Source organism: Chrysoperla carnea, chromosome 4 (genome assembly GCF_905475395.1).
Source record: "Chrysoperla carnea chromosome 4, inChrCarn1.1, whole genome shotgun sequence".
In the NCBI taxonomy this organism is placed as follows: domain Eukaryota; kingdom Metazoa; phylum Arthropoda; class Insecta; order Neuroptera; family Chrysopidae; genus Chrysoperla; species Chrysoperla carnea.
Window position 1 is genome coordinate 52,058,499 of NC_058340.1, and position 21,496 is coordinate 52,079,994.

General features: G+C 28.6%; 1 protein-coding gene across 12 annotated transcripts in view; it reads left to right on the top strand.

Moving 5' to 3' along the window:
* LOC123299234 (ankyrin-3-like) overlaps window positions 1-21,496 on the top strand; it is a 184,131-nt gene that overhangs the window by 36,921 nt on the left and 125,714 nt on the right. For 8 of the 12 annotated variants that reach the window (XM_044881543.1, XM_044881553.1, XM_044881544.1 and 5 more), the window contains exons 2-11: window positions 9,073-9,174; window positions 10,808-10,940; window positions 11,715-11,878; window positions 11,948-12,103; window positions 12,182-12,508; window positions 12,748-13,185; window positions 13,649-13,852; window positions 14,952-15,695; window positions 16,250-16,427; window positions 18,119-18,208. In XM_044881543.1, coding sequence (XP_044737478.1) covers window positions 9,073-9,174; window positions 10,808-10,940; window positions 11,715-11,878; window positions 11,948-12,103; window positions 12,182-12,508; window positions 12,748-13,185; window positions 13,649-13,852; window positions 14,952-15,695; window positions 16,250-16,427; window positions 18,119-18,208 — 2,536 coding nt within the window. The remainder of the gene's footprint in view (window positions 1-9,072; window positions 9,175-10,807; window positions 10,941-11,714; window positions 11,879-11,947; window positions 12,104-12,181; window positions 12,509-12,747; window positions 13,186-13,648; window positions 13,853-14,951; window positions 15,696-16,249; window positions 16,428-18,118; window positions 18,209-21,496) is intronic. The other 4 variants (XM_044881551.1, XM_044881557.1, XM_044881552.1 and 1 more) reach the window with 1 other exon arrangement.

Sequence of the window (21,496 nt, forward strand, 5' to 3'; positions counted from 1 at the left end):
TTCAGTGTTATTAAGTAGGTATACGAATGACTATTGTTTCGTATAAACTTTTTGAACGCAGGTAGTAAAACCTACAACAGCAATTAAATGATTTTTGGCAGAGACACAGTAATATTAAATCTTACCCTTTTTTAATGGCGAAAACAAAAATGAATTATTCTGGAATTAAATTAAAATTTTGGACTCGATTATTAAAAGAGTAAGGCACTAGGCAACGTTCAAGTAGAGATTTAAAATTCGTTTTAAACTCGGTTATATTAACATCACTCGTAACTTACAATAAAATGTTAGAAGTCCAATTTAACCTTATTCTAACTTATTTATTTGAACACATATCAAGGACCGGTAATAATACAACAATTTAATTTTATCCTAGTATCTTGACCATGTTAACCCAATTGATAATCTTATCTTTATAACTTTTATAATATTGATAGTAACCCACCCACCCCTTATTAACAAGTTCATCAAGTCGCAGCTCAACAACGTTAACAGATTTTTATTTTTATTTTGGGCCTAATAAAACAGAGTATTCATACTAAATGTTAGCAAAATCGCGCTAACATTTAAAAAAAGATTTAAAATTTGAACTCTAGGCGTCTAACGCCAAAACAGTGCAAAGTGTGTAAATTACGAATTTATAGAATTTGTTAAAACAACGACCTGTTGAAACAACGATTGTTGATCTTAAAGTACTTGTTTTTTTACCACGTTTTTCCTATCTCGCTTTTCTGAATGTCTGTTCAGATTGTTCAAAATTTGTTACAAACTTTGAACATAGATGAGCTAGAGACTTGAAATTTTTAACACATATAAAAACAGGATAACAATACATGAAAAGGAAAAAAAGCAATGCCAAAAACAGAAACTGATGATTAAGGAATAGCGGCTATTGGCTAGCTTTTCGATAAGCAACAGACTTCAAATTTTGATCATTATAAATTTAAATAAAAAATACTTTTTAATATATCACGTTTTCAAAACGGACTAAAAAGTATAAAATAATTAAATTATTATAATGGTAATCTAAATTACCAGCAATAATTTTGGATATACTGGCAATAAAAATGCAAGAAGAGCACTCTAAGCTTTTTAACATTACAATATATTACAATAATTTCACCATTTTATACTTTTTAGTCCGTTTTGAAAACGTGGTAGGTATATTAAAAAGTATTTGTTTTTTATATTTAAACATTGCTAATTAATTGATTGAATTTATTCATTGTATTTAATACATAAAAACCGTATAAAACATGTAAGTAAATTAATAGGTCAATTAAACAAAGCGTACGGCAGATATATGTAATAGCAAATAGTTTGCTATATAAACGTGTTATAACAAATACGAATGAATCCTTTTATATAAAACGTTTATATACATAATAGATGAATGATATTTAACAAACTATACACAACTTTATTTAATAGTGTGTATTGAAGTTGTCAACTTTAAAGCAATTTCCCACAAGTGTGTAAAATGATCTCTTTATATGTCTCAATTTTCTTATAGCTTTTAATATACTTTCATATATGCATTATAACTATTTTATTTATGTTGCACTTTAAATGTTTAAAAATATTTAGAACTACTTTTTTAAGTAAACTATCCTATGATATACAAAGTTATTCTATACATACTTGATATTCAATACGTCAAATGTTCCTTTTATACAGGGTGGTCAACAACAAGGCAGTATGCTAGCAAATGGCAGATAAAATAAGGACAGTTTCTTAATAAACTAATAATTACGAAATATTTAATTACGAAAACAAGCGGTAGAGATATGGATGTGCTATTATGCCAATTCGAGAAAAAATATCCGGCGCCAATGACTATTGCAAATGCAATAGCGCTATAAAAAGGCCCATGCTTGGGGCATTGTATGCTAAATTTTAAATTTTTTTAAGTAACCCTTCTGGATTCACAAAAATATCGTTTTTTTTCACATTCTGTATGTCTATATTTACTTTTCCGACTAATAATTTTATTGAGGAATTATCATTATTATCCTGCTGTTAAAACTCGGACCACTCTACTTAGTGTACTTATTTGTGTACTTATTTGAGGATCTAGGCACTACCGAACAAATCCGCCATATTACGTATACAAGTATACAGTCATTACCTTAGGTATACAAGACATGAGTGGCCAAACTGGAAAAAATTCGCAATGTTTTAATGACTTTTTATAGTAAAATGAGTATTGAAATACCTACTTTCAAGAAGTAACTCTCAGTCATTTTCGATATGGCTCTCCGAGGAATTTTGAATCTTTTGCAAGCTTGAGAGCATATTATTTTCTACTATTTCTATCGTGAAGATAATTTTAACTAAATACATGGAAAGGTTATACAAGCTTAGCATCGAAGTATGTTTAGGATCAGTAACATTCGCAAAAAATACAAAATCTATTATTTCTAAATTATATTTCAAATACAAGATATTGATTTTAACATTGTTTTAATTTTGGAAAATTTAATTTAGAAAATAAAGCACTTTTAATACACACAGTTTGACAACTTTTCGATTTGAGAATGGACGAAAACAGTTCAGAAAAAGTTAACATCTCTTCTCGTTACTTCTATCACATAAAAAAAAGACACAAACAAACAACAAAGTTTTATGATCTTTTCATTTTTGCAATTGGAGTGCATTAGATTCAAAAAAACTACACATTCGATTCAAACTTACCCACTTTTTATTATTATTATTAAAAAATTTGGGCCACTCTCGAGGATTTAGAGCAACATCTCAGAGACGGTACATACAACAAAAAAACATCCAACAAAAAAAATTAAAGAAAAATGTTTGAGTTTATATGGAACGTCTGTTTGGAAGTTTGATGGCTAGTAAACTAAATTTGAAAATTCTATACTATGGTAACAATGTCCTCCTCGATTCTAAGGGATATAAGAGATGTAAATAATTGTAGTTTCGAGTTTTGACTTCGAAGGCAAAAAATCTGAAATTATTGAAAAACCGCTTCAAAAAAAGTGTGTTTGAATTATTTCTATTCTAATAATAATAATTGAAAGTTATTTTAGATTAAATAAAATTATACCTTGACATTTATCAAATATTGATTTACCAGTTATAATCAATCTTAAATAACATATACCTGCCTATCAACCAAGAGAAAAGCATGTTGTTGAATATAAAGGCGTTAGAAAATCGTTGGGTGATGATTACTGTCCATACTATAAATAATAAGGAAATGACATAAGGTAAAAATGTGAGTGTAGAATATATTGAACGTGTTTAGATAAATGTCGGGCGTGGCAACAACCACTATCTCATGCTCATGCGAGGCTTGTAGACGCCGGCTTTTATATAACTGCGCGCGTTTTATACTATACATATAACGAACATATATAACTACAATATAACGATGTCGCGTCTACATGTTCGTTAGTATATGTTCGTTAAGTGCAAGTGCATTAAAAAATCAGACATATGATGTACATATAGATAGATATAACATTAAGGTAGACGATAGAACTCGGGGGTTAAATATTTTCATCATCATGTTTTTACCTTTAATAATAACATTTTGAATATTTTAAAAGATTTTTTTTTCTCCATTAAAAATATCTTTTCATATAGATACACACACAAAATAGAAAATGCGTCGTCATAAATTTATTATATATAACGATTAAAAACCATACAGAAGAAAAAACATTTTCGTTAGAACATTCAAACAGTTGTACCAACATACACACACGCATGGATCTGTGATTGCGAATAATAAATGCTAAAAACTTGTATTTTGTTGTTATGTTATTGAAAATGTGAATTTATTTTTTAAATAATTGTGATTATTACATATTATAATTTTGGTTATACAAATTTTGATTTTATTTTATTTTATTGTAACTATTTTTCGTAAATAATGCCAGGATGTTTTAAATTTGGACGCATGGTAAGTGTCCCTATTATAACTATTCAAATTTTTCAACTATAATTAAATATAAAAATGCGAATATTATTTTCAATTTAAAATTTGCAATATTATTATATTATTTTCAGTGTAAAAGAAACAAACAAAAATTGTTTGAGAAAATTCAATATATTGATTTTAGTCTTATACAATATTCAATTTCCATTGCAATAAAGAACATGATGTTAATTTCAATACGTAAATTTATAGAAAGACAGTTCAAAAGAAAAAAAAAACGAAATCGGTTTTGTTTTGTGATACCTATGTATAGTTATCACTCGTATTAAACTACTAGCAATTTATTTGGAGTCCTTATTTGGCAGGAAAACCCATATAAAAGGAGAAACCTGTCACAGCAATTATGATTAAGGCCGATGTTAAAAAAAACACGTGAGGACAAACAATTGACCAAGTTAATTGTTGCAATACCCTGTATAGCAAGTGTTGAATGTCAGTGCTTGCATTATTTTTACTAAATTAGAAGAGTTTTGAAAAACCAACACAGTTATGGCGGTCTTTAATCTGTCATTTGTTTTGGTTTTTGAATATTTCGAAAATTTTCGAAAGTATTTTCTAGAATGTTTTTACAAGAATCTGTCACAAAGCCACTGGTTAAAACTACATGCTTTTCAACTTCCTATGTCTTATAGTTTTGAAAAAAATAGACATCAAAGCTTTATCCTAAATTGTCTCATTTTGTTTTTGAATTAGCAGGTCCACGGACGGACTTATTGATGAAATAAGTTATTTTTTTGAACACCTTTACCAAAAATTATTTCGTATCATCAATATTTCTAAGCGTAACAAACTTGAGACTTAAATTTGTATACATATTTCATATATACAAGATATAAAAATTGAAAAAATAACACAATCTGGTTAAATATGAAAAAATTTTTGTTTCACGACCAATTAACCAAAATTTATACAAAATTGCCTAAGACTTTGTAATCAAACAATAATAATAAATTTTACATTTTATTTAATAATCGACCATTCCATTGGCTTGGAACATAGAAATCAACAAATTTTATTTAAATTAAAAGCTATATATTTAAGTAACTTGTTTAAAACTTTATCTCCTATAACTTTAAATTGCAACATTAGCCGTATAAAACGCATCAAACAAATTTCTTTATAATCATTTTCAGCTCTTTGATTCAATTATTATTCAAAGAGTATGACAAGTGTAAATACAGTAAAATTTAAAAATTATCGCAAAATAATCGTTCTCAATGTGAAATAACAAACATTGTACTATTAAAAAAATTTTTTCTTTGAAAATTTATAAAATTTGCTATAAAGAAAACTTCTACTAACTTCCTAGTGCTTCCACATGAGTATGAAGACTGACATAGCGAGTAAAAATCTTATTGTTTTTAACAGCTAATAATAGCCTCGGCTTTCAAATGAAAACTTAACAATCGAAATTGTTCATTTAGTATGACATCTACGTAGGCAAATTAATAATAAAATTGCCATTGACAAAAGCATGTTTTTAATTCTACAAAATTTCTTTTTCTTGTTAGAATTCAAATACATTAAATTCACAACCTGTTAGTCTTATTTTTGGCAACAAAAAATTATATTATGCCAATTTTGAAAATAATTGTGACTTCAACAATTTTAATACCTATATTTACTTCTAATAAAAAAAAAACAAATGTCATATTCATTGTGGGTTTAATAAAAACAACACGCAAAGTTTCATGTATCTTCGAAATAATGTTTTCATTTTTATATGTTAATAAACTATTATTAGGTTTTCGTTTTATAGATGTTTTATCATCATTACTCAGAAACAATAGGTACAATTTGTAGCTAATCAATATTACAATTTAAGTTTATTTTGCATGTATGCTTAAATATGATAAACTTCAAATTGTTTTAAAAATCAAATGTGAATGCCACGCAACTATTACTATTTACTCTTAAAGTGTATATTTATAGAACATTAGAGCTTTTACAAGTTTCAAATAATATACCAAGCCTACCTATTCTTGTTACAAAATTAGAAATAATTTCTTTACCAAATTGGAAACAAGGTTTTTCTTCACTATAAAATACAGGCACTAGACCTCACTGTATTTTTTAGCAGAATTTGCGACATATTAACTCAAACGTAGATATATTGACACTTGACTTTCGTGTGGGTTTAGGTATACGAAAATATGAAGTCCTAAATGATGAGTCGTACTCGAAAAAGGTAGCCACTTTCTATGAAACTAAACATATCGATTTATTTATCAGAAAATAGTTGTTCATGAAAAAAATATAAATCACCACAGTGGTTATAATAAACTATATACCGGTAACATTTTCTGCTTGCAACAAGTGTAAAAAGCATATTCCAATGAAACAAACTTTAATTGCTTTTTGCCATAGTGTAGACTTTAGAGAATACACTCAGACTTCTGTAACTAACATACGAATAAGCCAGTGATACTCTAACCAGTGACAACCAAATCTCATTACTATTAGAGAAACTGAGATAGGTAGAAGAGTCGTATACCCGTCTCGCTTCCTCCTCTATGAGCACACCATAAAGTTTATGGCCCACAATAAAGTTATAACAATGGTGACTTCGATTTAAAATAACTCGCCCATGTCTGGTGTAGAGTATAAGGGATAGTTTGAAATATACAATTGTGTTACTGAAATTTGTATTTTTCATATTTTATATATTGAAATTGCAATACGATATCAATCACTGTGCAAAATTTTGTAGAATAAAAAACAAATTGACGGAATAAAATTCACTCAAAATCTAGACAGTAAAATTTGGTTTAATCTGTTTACTAAATTTCTAAACTGGGAAGATTGATTATTGATAAAAATAATGTCCATTTTTAACCGACTTCAAACAAAAAAGGAAGAGGTTATTAAGTCTTAAATTTGCATTAAGTTTACACGACAAGAGGACGAATAACTCAATCTCACGCCAACCGATTTAGATGATTATTTTTTTAGTGACAAATTAGTTAGTGTACTTCAGATCTGACTAAAAATCACAAAATAAAAAACTTTTAACAAAAAGAAAACCGACTTCAAAAGAAAAACTTTTCCAAAACAAATTAATATGCACTAAAAAGTAAAAAATAACGATAATATAATGTAGCTAAAATTATTGTTATTTATGGAGTCGGTGTCAGCCAAGCTAATGTAGCAAACTGTTCTGTCAGAGTTGTTTCCTTGGCTGACACTGACTCCAAAAATAACAATATTTTAACTCATGATATTTTTTCACTTATAAGCGTATAGTAATTTGTTTTGGAAAAGTTTTTATTTTGAAGTCGGTTTTATTTCTGTTAAAAGTGTTTAATTCATTTATTCATTTAGATTTCCAAACTAAAAATCGTTCAGCGGGTAAACAAAACCAATTTTACCGTAAATTTTAAGAGTAAATATTTTTTTTACTGTACCTAGTAGTAAAAGTATCGAAAAAAATTAAGAAATATATGAAATATTTTCTCTGATGTAACAATATTTTTTGGGAAGTCATAAACTATGCTATCGACTCAAATAATCAAATTTTATAGTCATATTGTTTATTACATAAAATATTTTTTCCTGAAATTCCATTATAACAAATAGATTATATTTTGTTATGTTTTTAACATCAAATGAAAATATCTTTTACATTATGAATAAATGAATAATAAAATACTTTCATTAAAATATTTATTTGATTTTCAAATTGTCTGGACACATGCCAAACTGGGAGCGGTCGTTTTTCATTTATTAACCTAATTAGAGACCACCACAATAATGTGATTATATAAATAATTGTATATTATTCCATTATAAATGTGTCTATATAACTACACGGAGAACAATTCATTGTTCAAAACACAATTGTATTATATAAAAAATTCTAATATCTAAAATTATAAGTAATAATTTATGAATTTCCGCAAATCTATAACAACTACGTTCTCAATGTCAATGATTTAAAAATACTTGCGTTTCAATTACATATTCAACGCCGTGAATGGAAAATAGCAGTAGTAATAATAAAGCACATTTTTACTTAACTTTTACTCTTAAATTCCATGATATTGGTGCAAAATTAGAAATTTATAGGTAACGCGTCTGTAGCCTATTTTTTAAAAAGGACTACGATGATATATTCCTGAATTTCGCAAAGGGAAACAGAGAATTCTCATTAGCAATAAACCGAAACCGAAAACTCGTACGACTCCAGTGTTTATTCATCCATCGGAAGTCTGGTACCACCCCAGTTCCAAGTATACAAACTTTAAAGGAGTGTGCATAAAAAGAATTATGATGACCATAGACACCAAAGTTTTATCCTACTTTACGCTCACTCTTTTTTATAAGAAATACTTTTTACATTTAACATCTAACTCTAATGGTTATTAAAATGAGTCATACGAGCCCAAGATCCAATTAGAATATGTTGCTCATTTACGAATTCAAACTCACTTTTTGCGTCTTCAGCACGCTATAATTTCAGCTTGATATCTCTTTTTGTTTTTGAGTTATTGTGATGACTGACGGACAGGCGGACAAGCGAAAATAAACTAATAAATGATTTTATTAACACCTATACGATTTTTTTTTTCGTACAATCAATATTTCTAAGCATTGCAAATTTGGGACTAAAATTAATATACCTCAATATATATTTTATATATACAGGGTATGATATTTGTATAAATATCCAATTTAAGCATCACATTGGAAATCGACTAGACAATCATGAAACGAATTACACTGACATTATTCACTCAACAAATATGCAAAATTCTAAACTAATTTTTAATACTACTTTGAAACATAAGCTTTCTTTTCTTTTTATTATTATTATTATTATTATTATTATTTTTTTTTTTTGTTGCTTAATATCACTACGGGTAAAAACACACCGGTGGTGAGTGACTCTATCCTATGGGGCTTAGTACCACGTATTTAAATGTATTCTATCACATTTTTCCAAGCCTTTCAAGTCACCGTGCCACAAGCATTCCTTCGGTGTGTTTTTAGCCTATAACTCCAGTGTATGGATCAAGTTTCAATCTTCAAAATTTCTTGGATTATTTGGTTTTTCATTTCCTATCTATTAAAATAATTAAATTATATTAAAATAATATTTTCTTTATTTTCAGTCTGACGGTAATACGTCATTTCTCCGAGCAGCTCGAGCTGGTCATCTTGAAAAAGTTCTTGAGCATTTACGGTCCAATATCGACATAAATACAAGCAATGCGGTAAGTTTTTCCAAGTTATTAATTTATTAGTAAACATTCTCTTGAAATTAAATTTATTTTGTCTAATATCAAACATTACCTTCGGTGGAACATTTCATATAAGGTCCAATTTCCATTTTAATTGTTTAATTAAACTTAACTTTAATCATATGATCTCCTTCTAACTAAAACAAGAAACTTCCAACACTTTTCATTCCCTAACCAATCGATAAGTCGAAATTGATTAAAAACTGTTCAATTTCTCAAGGACGGAAGCTTAATTCAAAATTCTATCATTTTTATATTTTTGGGATAGCTTTAAAAAAAACCCTCTGTGCAGGGAATAAATGTTTTTTCTTTAAATGAATGCGCGTACCAGAAATTATAAAACAAATTTTGCGCGGTATTTTATATAAATATTAGCATAGTACATTAAAATTGACTTGTATAACATCAATAGAATATACAATCTGGTGTGAAAAGATAATAGTTTTCAATATTCTGAACTTATATTATTACATCGGACAATAGTTATTAAAAATTATATAAATAGTATATTCAAAGTAGGTCAGTCAAGACTTTTAAAAATAATATTATATTTACCATATTATTATAGATATTTAAATATATATAAAATTTAACCTCCTTAGTTCTTTCATTTTGTCAATCAATAATTTATAAATATTATTCTAACATTCTGGTATTATTCTTTCTCAACTACGACCAGAGAGTTAATTTTGTAAAAAAAACTTTACCACTACATCATTCTACAGCTGATAATAATTAATAAATAATAGTTTTAAAAAAAACTTAAAAACACACTTTTGTAACTAGCTGAACTAAAAGGTAGAAAATAATTTATTTATTTATTGTAAATATTTTATAGACAGGTATTGATTGATAAAAGTAAAGTCATTATAAAATATCTTAAAAAGCACCCCACGCTCTTTTCCGATAAAATGGTTTTTTGGAATTGAAAGAAATTATTTTCTACCTTTTAGTTCAGCTAGTTAACTATTATTTATTTTGTCTTTTTTAGTTTTTTTAGACAATTACTTATTTATCAAAAATTCCGTAAAAATATGGTGGGAGCGCAAATAAATGTATATATTTTTAGATAGGGGAATCGATAATTTACAAAAAATATGATCATAATAATCAAATAAACTTAATAAATTATTGTATTGCCATCGGTCTTTGATAAGTATGCCAATTTTCGAGTTAATCCGGCGATTTGAAGGGATCAAAATAATGTTCAAAGATTCCGTTACATATCCACAACATACTAACATACGTATGAAGCTAATAAAAGCGTGTTAAAAAGCGAGAAAAAAGTACTAACCGCCTGTATATAAACGAACTTAAACAATAATTGGTCTATACACAAATCACAATCTGAATTAACATATTTGATTGTCTTTCTATTTAACACTAGAAAGAGCAATTTGCATTATAATTCCTTTGATAAAATTCTCAAAAATGTTAAAAGTTCGGTGTATTCTTTTACGAACCCTCCAAAATTTTAAACTTCCTATAATGAAGCTACACACAAAAGTTTTAAAAGTATTTTGTATATTTCTTGTCCTATACTATTGTCTTTCTATACCTAGAATTTAAGATCTATTTATTTATAATATCATTTGTTTTGTTTCAGAATGGATTAAATGCTTTACATTTAGCTTCAAAAGATGGTCATGTCAATGTTGTTTCCGAACTGCTCAAACGTGGTGCTATCGTTGATTCTGCTACTAAAAAAGGAAACACTGCTCTTCACATTGCATCGTTAGGTATGTGATATTTAATATGATTATTGATTTTATTCTTCGTCACATTCCTATGAATGCTATTTAATAACTGAAAACGCAGCTTTATCTTTTTTATCCAAAAATTACCTTTCTTACTATTCTAATCTGAAAACGTTTATTATTTTTAGAGATGTGTTGGAGTAACTAGCGAAAAAAAATTTAATAATGAAATTATTAGTCTTTGTAAATTTCTTAAAATATTCAGATTTCAATTGAAAGTTTAAAATTTTTTCTAGAGAACCAAAGTTTCTTAAGAAAATATGATATGTCTTCACAAGAGTTCAAGAATTATAATAGTTTTCGTTTTATAAAAAGTGTTCAGTCATGTAAAAAATTTAATTGTTCCAATCAAAACTTGCTTTAAGTTTTAAACGATCTCAATAACACCATTTCAATTATTTTGTGAGGCTTCGGGAAACTTGTGGAAATTATTGTTGAAACCACCTTATTTAAAAAATATTTATGGAATAAGGGACAGTTTGTTTAAAATATTTGTCAAAACAAAATTTTATAAATTTTTTTCGACTAGAATAACTCCACGCATAATTCTTCTTTAAAGACTTTTCTCGTTGGTTGTATGTCTTTTGCAGTTCGATTTTTCACACATTTTCTCTGTAGCTTTATCCCGTTAATTTAATTTCAATCTCTTGATTCGAGTTAAAGCGAATGAAAAAACATCATAAAGAAACACTTCAATTGCTTAATCTGTCCTTATTTTTCGATTGGTATTTAATGGAAACCATTTAATTTTTCTAGCTGGACAAGAAGAAGTTGTTAAATTATTAGTTCAACATGGAGCTGCTGTTAATGTCCAATCACAAAATGGTTTCACACCATTATATATGGCAGCTCAAGAAAACCATGATTCAGTTGTTAAATATTTATTGGCTAATGGAGCAAATCAGAGTCTTGCCACAGAGGTATTATTGAAACACAAAAAGTACCAATTCCTTGAAAATTAATCATAATGTTGTACGTTTTTTATACAGGATGGTTTCACACCGCTTGCCGTGGCAATGCAACAAGGACACGATAAAGTCGTAGCCGTCCTCTTAGAAAATGATACTCGCGGGAAAGTACGTTTGCCAGCTTTGCATATTGCTGCTAAAAAGGATGATGTTAAAGCAGCAAAATTATTATTAGAAGTGAGTACATAAATTAAAACAAAATAATCCAATATCCAATCACATAAGCGTATTAATAATTAATTATTCTAATTTTAGAATGAACACAATCCTGATGTTACATCAAAATCTGGTTTCACTCCATTACACATTGCCTCCCACTATGGAAATGAGGCTATAGCAAATTTATTAATACAAAAAGGCGCTGATGTAAATTATGCAGCAAAACATAATATAACCCCCTTGCATGTGGCTGCAAAATGGGGTAAAACAAATATGGTTGCTCTATTATTAGAAAAAGGAGCTAATATTGAATCAAAAACACGTGATGGTCTAACACCGTTACATTGTGCAGCACGCTCGGGTCATGAACAAGTCGTGGATATGTTGTTAGAGAAAGGAGCACCCATTAGCTCCAAAACTAAAGTATGATGTTCTACCCTTTCAAATAGGTTTCGCCATTGATTAATTAAAATTCAAAATACAATCCATCCAAATGTATTGAATGTTTTTCAAAATAGATTCCATTTGTAGGAATCCATACAGTTTTGGGCCATGCCCTCAGCATTATAGCACATCACAATCAATCTCGAAACTTATTTGACAATACATATAATAACTTTCGATAATATTGTATACTTACATATAATGATTTATTTTTTTAGAATGGTTTAGCACCATTACACATGGCAGCACAAGGTGAACATGTTGAGGCTGCCAGAATATTATTGTATCATCGAGCTCCTGTAGATGAAGTTACTGTTGATTATTTAACCGCACTTCATGTAGCTGCTCATTGTGGACATGTTCGTGTTGCAAAATTATTGTTAGATCGTCAAGCTGATGCTAATGCACGTGCACTTAATGGATTTACACCTTTACATATAGCATGCAAGAAAAATAGAATTAAAGTTGTAGAATTGCTGCTTAAACATGGTGCAAGTATCAGTGCCACAACTGAAAGTGGTTTAACACCTCTTCATGTTGCCAGTTTTATGGGTTGTATGAATATCGTTATTTACTTGCTTCAACATGAAGCAAATCCAGATGTACCAACCATCCGAGGTGAAACTCCCTTACATTTAGCTGCCCGAGCAAATCAGGTAAATATGTAAATTTTTCATCAGCCATTTTTCTTTAACTGTCAAGAGAAATAAATAGAGACGAAACGTACGAAATAAAAATTCCATTTACTATGTAATTTTGTAGACATTTCCTTGTACTTACTTTACATTATCTCTGTTATCTTTAACTTCTGAAAACTTTCACAACTCATTTTTTTTAAATGATAAAACATAAAATTTTGGCAAAAAATACTAATTGACAAATTATAAAATTGACAAATTTTATCCAAATGCATGGGAAGCTGAATCGATTGAAAAAGTTTTAGTTTCCTGGGTAGCCTAGATGAAAATAGTCAGTTTTTGGTGTTTTCTGTTGCACTTTTTGGTTTTACCTCCCAACCAGCAAACAAATCAGAACGATAACGTATGATAAGGAGCGTAGTTCCAAAATAATATTCCAATAATAACATCAATAATTATGAATGTTAATATCTTTTTTCAGACTGATATTATCAGAATTTTATTACGAAATGGAGCGCAAGTCGATGCGAGGGCTCGTGAACAACAAACACCATTACATATTGCTTCACGACTGGGTAACGTTGATATTGTGATGTTACTGTTACAACATGGCGCTCAAGTAGATGTTACAACAAAAGATATGTACACTGCATTACATATTGCTGCAAAAGAAGGACAAGATGAGGTAAAGTTCCTTGTAGGTAGACGATTAATGGATCATATTGATGCCAACTATTTAATTCAAGTGTTTTGGATGAGGCATAAAGAATATCTGATATAAATGTAATAAAGCACACTGAAAGAGTAATATTTTTTTAATCAATGGGTATGAAAAACAAATAAGACCAATTTAAAGGTCCTAGATGTATCAGATTTATAGAATTTTGAAACGAAAGACTTAAAAATATCGTTAGTATGATTTACTCAGATCATACAGAATTTAAAGACAAGACAATAATTTTCAAAAAAGACATTTCTCCTATATCCAAAAAAAAAAATGTTATCTCTTTTTGTAGAAATGTAATTTAGATCATCCCTTCATTTATTTAAATTTTATTGATTTTATTTTATTATTTTCTTTTTGTTTTTGTACAGTAAACAACATTTAAGAGGATTGTTTTATTCAATAAAATTATTATTTATATTTTGTTAATTAGTGTATTTATTTTCAATATTTTGGTAAGTGGAGGGACAATCTAGAAGCTTTTAGTGTTTTGGTTTTCTAATTATTACTTATTAAGCTGTCATTACAACTAGTTTTTCTCTTCACTTCTTATTAATTAATCCCCCAAATTAGTTCAATTGAAATTTATTAATAATTGGCACATGCGTATATTAAAGTGATTAAAAGTGGCTCAGTTTAATTTATCATAGAGGTACGTATCACTTTTTCAATATATGTGTGTTTATCCGGCTTTTATTTTGGTTTGTTTTGCTTAATTAAGACACACAGCCGGTCCTAACATAATATGATAAACTAAGTTGATTGATCTTCACTTAAAGGGCAGCCAAAACTGACCACGATTAAACTTACAGTAAAGATCAATCCTATATTCTATTTACGGAATATGATTTAGCAAAACTATATTTTAAAAGATGTTAGGGCTGGCATAACTTCAATCATACAATTTTTAAACATTACTAAACTCTTAGACTAATTGTGCCAAATATTAATAATTCCCCAATTCAAAATTCTTAAAAACAGAATTGCGTGTGTTTTTTTGTATGCATGATTTATTAATTATTTCTGAAAAGTTATTAAAATAAGTCTTTATTCCTGACAGGTTGCATCAGTGTTATTGGAAAACAATGCATCACTCAATGCAACAACGAAGAAAGGCTTTACACCGTTACATTTGGCAGCAAAATATGGTAATATGAAAGTTGCGAAATTGTTATTACAACGTGAAGCGGCTGTTGATGCTCAAGGAAAGAATGGTGTAACACCATTACATGTTGCTAGTCATTACGATCATCAAAATGTGGCATTATTACTGTTAGACAAGGGTGCCTCTCCCCATGCTACAGCTAAAAATGGCCACACACCGCTACACATTGCAGCTAGAAAAAATCAAATGGATATTGCAACAACTTTACTTGAATACGGTGCAAAAGCAAATGCAGAAAGTAAATCTGGATTTACACCATTACATTTAAGTTCACAAGAAGGTCATTTAGATATGTCGTCATTGTTAATTGAACATAAAGCAGATACAAATCATCATGCGAAAAATGGTTTGACACCGATGCATTTATGTGCGCAGGAGGATCGTGTAAATGTTGCACAAGTTTTACTTAAGAATGGAGCACAGGTCGATGCTCAAACCAAAGCTGGTTACACTCCATTACATGTAGCAGCCCATTTTGGACAAGCGAATATGGTACGTTTCCTTTTACAAAATGGCGCTAACGTAAACACAACCACTGGTATTGATTACACGCCACTACATCAAGCTGCTCAACAAGGACATACACATATTGTTAATATTTTATTAGAAAATGGTGCAAATCCAAATGCTATCACCAATGTAAGTATAATATCAAATAATTTTTCAAATTAGTCAGTTCATAAAAATTATCAGGCACTCAAAAAAAGACAGTCGTGGGGCCTGTCGACGGAAGTAAAAACTTAAAACATTGTAATAACTGTGCTTTAAAATATTTAAAAAAACGCCATCTATGAACAGTAATAGGAAGTTACCAAAGATCAGAATCACTTTGTTTATAGTTGTTTGTACAGCTTTAATTATAATTACATAAATGTCGTTTTTTCGAATGAAAAAAGTTTAAGTTTATTAGATTACGGTGTTATAGAAGCTATAAGTTTTACCTTACTAAATATTATTTATTATACATGTATTACATAACGTCTAACACACTATAGAAGTATTCAATTCCAGTATATATTCAAAAATATCAGTTAATTTTTCCCGGTTTTCTGAAATTTTCTTAATCTAATAACGGATATTAAAGTTATGAATGTTTCTAATTTTCTTTCAAATTCTGGGTCTAGAATTACTCAGATTACAGAAATTGATTTAAATTTTTTTATTAATCGAATTTATATTTATATAATTTATAGAATGGTCAAACTGCTCATAATATTGCACAAAAATTGGGATATATAACTGTAATGGAAACATTAAAACAAGTAACCGATCCAACCGCAACTCAAGCTGTTATTTCTGAAGAAAAATACAGAGTTGTGGCACCTGAAGCAATGCACGAAACTTTCATGTCAGATTCAGAAGAAGAAGGCGGTAAGATTATTTTTATTCAAATTAATATGGTTTTTTAGTTTATGTAAAAAAAAAATATTTATTTCCACAATACCTTTTGTACTATTTTCCAAATTATTTTTTGTTTGTTTTTTTTTTTTTTTTTATTAAATTTAATTTTATTCAAACCTTTATCACTGAATTTCATAGCTTATAAAATTTTTAAAAAGTAAAAAAAAATTGGACTATTTTTCTTCTATCGGTATCAAAATTTTATTATGTTGTTTAAAATTGATAAAGCACCAAGCTTCCATTGTATTGCATTTTTTGTTGCATGAATTTGTTTATTTTTTAGTATATTGTCCAAGGCGAAGTATAAAAAACATTTCGTGATATAATATTACCCATCTTTAAGTGTTTCATTTTCAATTTTAAAATTTACAAGTAATAAAATTAACGTAATGATAATTTTCTAATAATCGAGACTAAAATGATAAAAAAAATTTTTTAGGCAGGAATTGTAAAATAAAGTAGTATTTTTGTGTATAATTATTATATCGGAAATTCATGTCAATCATTTTATATATTTGCCATTTATTGATTAATGACTTAAAAGATAATTGTTACGATTTCGAAATTACAAATTATGTTTACTCTAATTCTACTAATATTGCTGTTTAATTCAAACCTTGAAACTTGCCGATATTATGACAAGTATCAGAGTTCCGAACATGTAAGATAAGTTCAATTTCGTTACTCAAACATATAGTCTAAATACAATAGAGATCAAATTTTGTAGAGGCTGAAGAAATATTGTTCCTTAAGTAAGTCGTTTCAATATTCATCTGATCGTTTGCATCAACTTTGCAAGAGAATATCACATTTATCATAGTATATCGTTTTTCTTCAGTTGAATCTGCTCTAATTTTTGCGTCATAAATTATCAAGAGGCCAATGTTGGGAACGCTATTAAAAAATTTAAATACAGTAATTATAAACCTAATAATTTAGATACACTTATAATATACTTTTCTTAATCCTTACTTTGCTACTATTCTTAATATATAAATTCCAAATTTAAATAAACCACCGACACAAAATCAGGTCTGATTGATTCGTTTGCGTCATCGTACCTTCTAAACGGTTTTTGATTTGGAACGTAATTTGCATAGAGTGTTCTTAGCTACGTTTCAAGAAAATGTGTTCAACCTTTTCTAGATCATCAGCTCTTTCTTAGACGTTATAAGGACCCCTAGACTCGAATTTAAAACTTCTAAGAACACTCTCGAAACCTTTGAAACAAACACACAGAAACGTTGAACTAATAAAACCACTTTTTTGCCGGGAGTTAAAAAGTCGATAAAATATCGGAAATAATAGGAATATATTAGAAATTTATCATTGCGTTAAATTAAAATTAATCTATAAATAAATTGAATCAACTGCAATTTAAATGTCTCATACAACTTTTTAAATGTTCAATTCTGTACATCTCGACCATATATTGTCTATCTCGTAAAATATTATGAAAAATATGACCAGTTCATCCAAATATATTCATAATTCATTTCAGAGTGTTTTATTTTTTTGGTTTTATAAATGTGGAACTAATATTTAAACATATAAATATAAATTCATATAACACTTTTAATTTTTTATTTATTTTATTTTTGAGCTTTTTGTTTGTTATTTAAACTGCATGAAACATTATTGTGTTGTAATTACCTGGTTAGGTGAAATGGACGCGATGGTCGGTTTCGGACAGCCGCCCCATACCCAGCATGTCTATCTGCCGTACTACAACGGCTCGACATTACTTACGCGTAAGTTCCAACTGACATTCTCCTCTTTAGGTTATATGAAACGTACTTACACACTTTTTTTACAACATTCATTTGAGAATTCTAGGAAAACTTATCAACATATTTTACAATATCTACATACTTCAAATTTAATAATTTATACAGTTTGGGGTGTAATAATTTTGTTTTTAACGGGAAGTCCTCAATCATAAGAAACAGAGTTTTTGGTTTGTCGCAATAAGTTCTTTAAAGCATTTCTTTTTCAGTTGTTATAATTAAATTTCTAACATCGTGAAAGTAAATCTCGGGCAATTTCACCAAAGATCCAATAATAATCGAAATAACTCTGTTTTCGCTGAGTAAACAGGCTTGGGCTGAATAATGAAGAAAAAACAAACTTTTTTTCATTGTTTAATTCTGCTTAAAGATTATTAATACATCGTCAGATTTTATCTCGGGTGGGAACAGAATCATTAGCTTTGATATTGAATTTCTGACGTTATTACCTCTTTACTGCAGGGACCAACTCGTCACTGCAAACAAATTAGTTATTTGCGAAAATGAGTTTTTCTAAAGTCCACTTTACGACGGCAACTAAAAAAAAACTGCTTCAAGTTATGGAACGTTTTACGATAAAACACACACTCCTCAATTAACTAATGGCGAAATACGATCAAAAAACACTTCGTTATTCCTTCCCGATCGAAAAACACTTCGTTACTATGTCCCATCCTGTCGTTTCTGTATTATAGCAAATGACGTTAAGATAGTTATACTAGATATTTATTACCATGGGCATGGCAGTAATCATGACCTATTGTATCAGTATTAAAGTCTTAGCTTCTTTTGTCTATAATATAGAATATTATTAGTTATTTATTTTGAAGAAACTTCACAAAACACTAGACAGAATGTACTTAAAACATTATACATTTAATAGTTGGATGAATTTTCATCTTAATATCTATAAAAGAAAATGAAAATTTGTCATTGTTCGTAATCTCAGGCAACTGCAAGTGGTAGAAAGAACGAATAGTAACATTACTAAAGTTCTATAAAGTTTGAGAAGATCGTCATTGAGATAATCTGATTGAACTGTTCAGATGCTTGAGGTCTCGAATACTTTCGATACAAATTCGTGCTTTATACATTCCAACAAAAAAACACTTCTTATTTCCAACAAATTAATACATTTTAAGTTAAATAGAATTTTGTTTAAATTGGAAATAAATAGATTTCATTAAATCCATGGCAGATAGATTCGTTAAAATTCTTTAGCTAGACAATAAAATTTAGATTTAAAAAAAAAAAAAAACAATAGAATATTTTACAAAAAGATAACTCCCCTCCCCTTTTAAATAGTGTGTGTGAATTAATTTTTTTTTTAATTTTGTTTTTTGTGCTGTTTTCATTAATGTTTTTAACATTTGTACTCATTAGGAACTAAAAGTTATCATTGTCAGGACTTTTTTTCCATTATACATTTAGCCTTTCATATTATCATACATTATTTGTATGTACCTTAATCCTCTAGGCACCTTAAACTAGAAAATGTTTGCTTTCTAGAAGTGAAAGTGGCCTTAGCGAAACTGTTAACTGACCTAAGGTATAAGATTCGTTTTTATTTGGGGAAATAAATACCGGAAGAAAAAATTAAAAATATAATACATATATACATAAATACATAAATACAAAGACTTTATTTCATGTAAGGTTTCTTCTCGTACTTCTTAACAATGGTAGAAACTTGAAATTTATTGTCACCTTGATTAACTCCCATAAGTCTGCTTGTCCACGCAGTGAATTTCTCACTCGTATTATGTCGACGTTAAGCTTAGATTCTTATAAAACCGCTTAAAAGAAATAGACTTTGAACACAAATAAAGCACTCCGCCCTTCTATCTACCCTGAATATTTATTCGTTTCTTCCGTACAAGTTATGTTGGAACAAAGGAGGAAACGGGACCTAAATGGGAGAGTTAACAATTTTTATATAAGATATCGGCATTTAATTAAGTTGAACTGAATGCAATTATATCAAAACATCTGATTTAAAAAATTACAATAGCTCAACTTTAATCTCTTTGACTGGAGAAGGAACTTTTCATACTCCTTTTAACAAACTTCAACCATAACCATTCTGATCTGTGTTATTTTGAATTTACTTTCATTGTGAATACTGTTTGTGCAAGCATTAACTTCCCTTCTATTTAGATCAATTTAAGAACAAAGGTACGAGCTCTGTAGAGGGAAAACTGTTGAACAATTTAATCACAGGTTAAGCAACGCCATCGGTACCACCTAGAGTTTTTCTATTTTACTTTCTACTAAAAATATACTCCAAAACTGTACTTCTATCGATATTAATTCTAAAACGAATCTTATACTTATTGGTTTTAAGTTTTTTGATAATCGTTAACTTCATCTCGTCTATAGTGAGATTTTTATTTATGTTATTAGATTCAATATTTTATAAGCGTATCATAATCATATTATCTTCTTACGTAGTTTTCTTAATTAAAATTTTTATAATAAAAATTATTTTATCTATTTCATTCACATTAATTGTAGTATACACACAAATTTCGATGTTATATTGCTAAACGCATATAAACATTTTTGTAATAGGTACAATAGCAAATTTTACAAGCTTCGCTGGTTTTCATCTGTTAAGGGAGCATAATAACCAAATTTATACTTATTTAAATAATGCTTTGGTTTCTTTGGAGTTCTTACTCCCTTTTCAAACAACGTTTATTTGTAGAAACGATCAGTAATAGTTATTCAAAAAATCCGAATTGAAAAAAAAATAGAAGATGATATTGTAAGTGGTCGCCGACACTTTTTCTAAGCATCCGATCCGTAAGAATGTTGCGATATTAATGCATCCATAAAATATAGGGTGTTTAAAAATAAAATTCATATTTGATAGGCTCACTGCGCAAAACGAAACCCATTTGGGGAACCCAAGATTTATGGCAGTCGATAGCCTAGTCCGATAGTTTTTAGTCGATATAGACTTTTTCTCTTTAGCGCTCTCTATATGTGTTGTATGTGCAAATTGTTACAATAGAAATGATTTTATTCAGAAATTAATTCGTATTTTTTAGAAGAAGATTCAGATTTTATCGCCTTCCTGTGAAAGATCAGGCTCATTGATCTATTAGTCCTTCAGATGTGTTGCGCAGTATGGCAATCAAATATGCATTTCAATTTGAAAATTCGGAGTACTATAATCGATGGTGTTATGCTATTGTACCCATACATAAATAATATCCTTATTATTAAGAATATCTGATAAGCAAAATG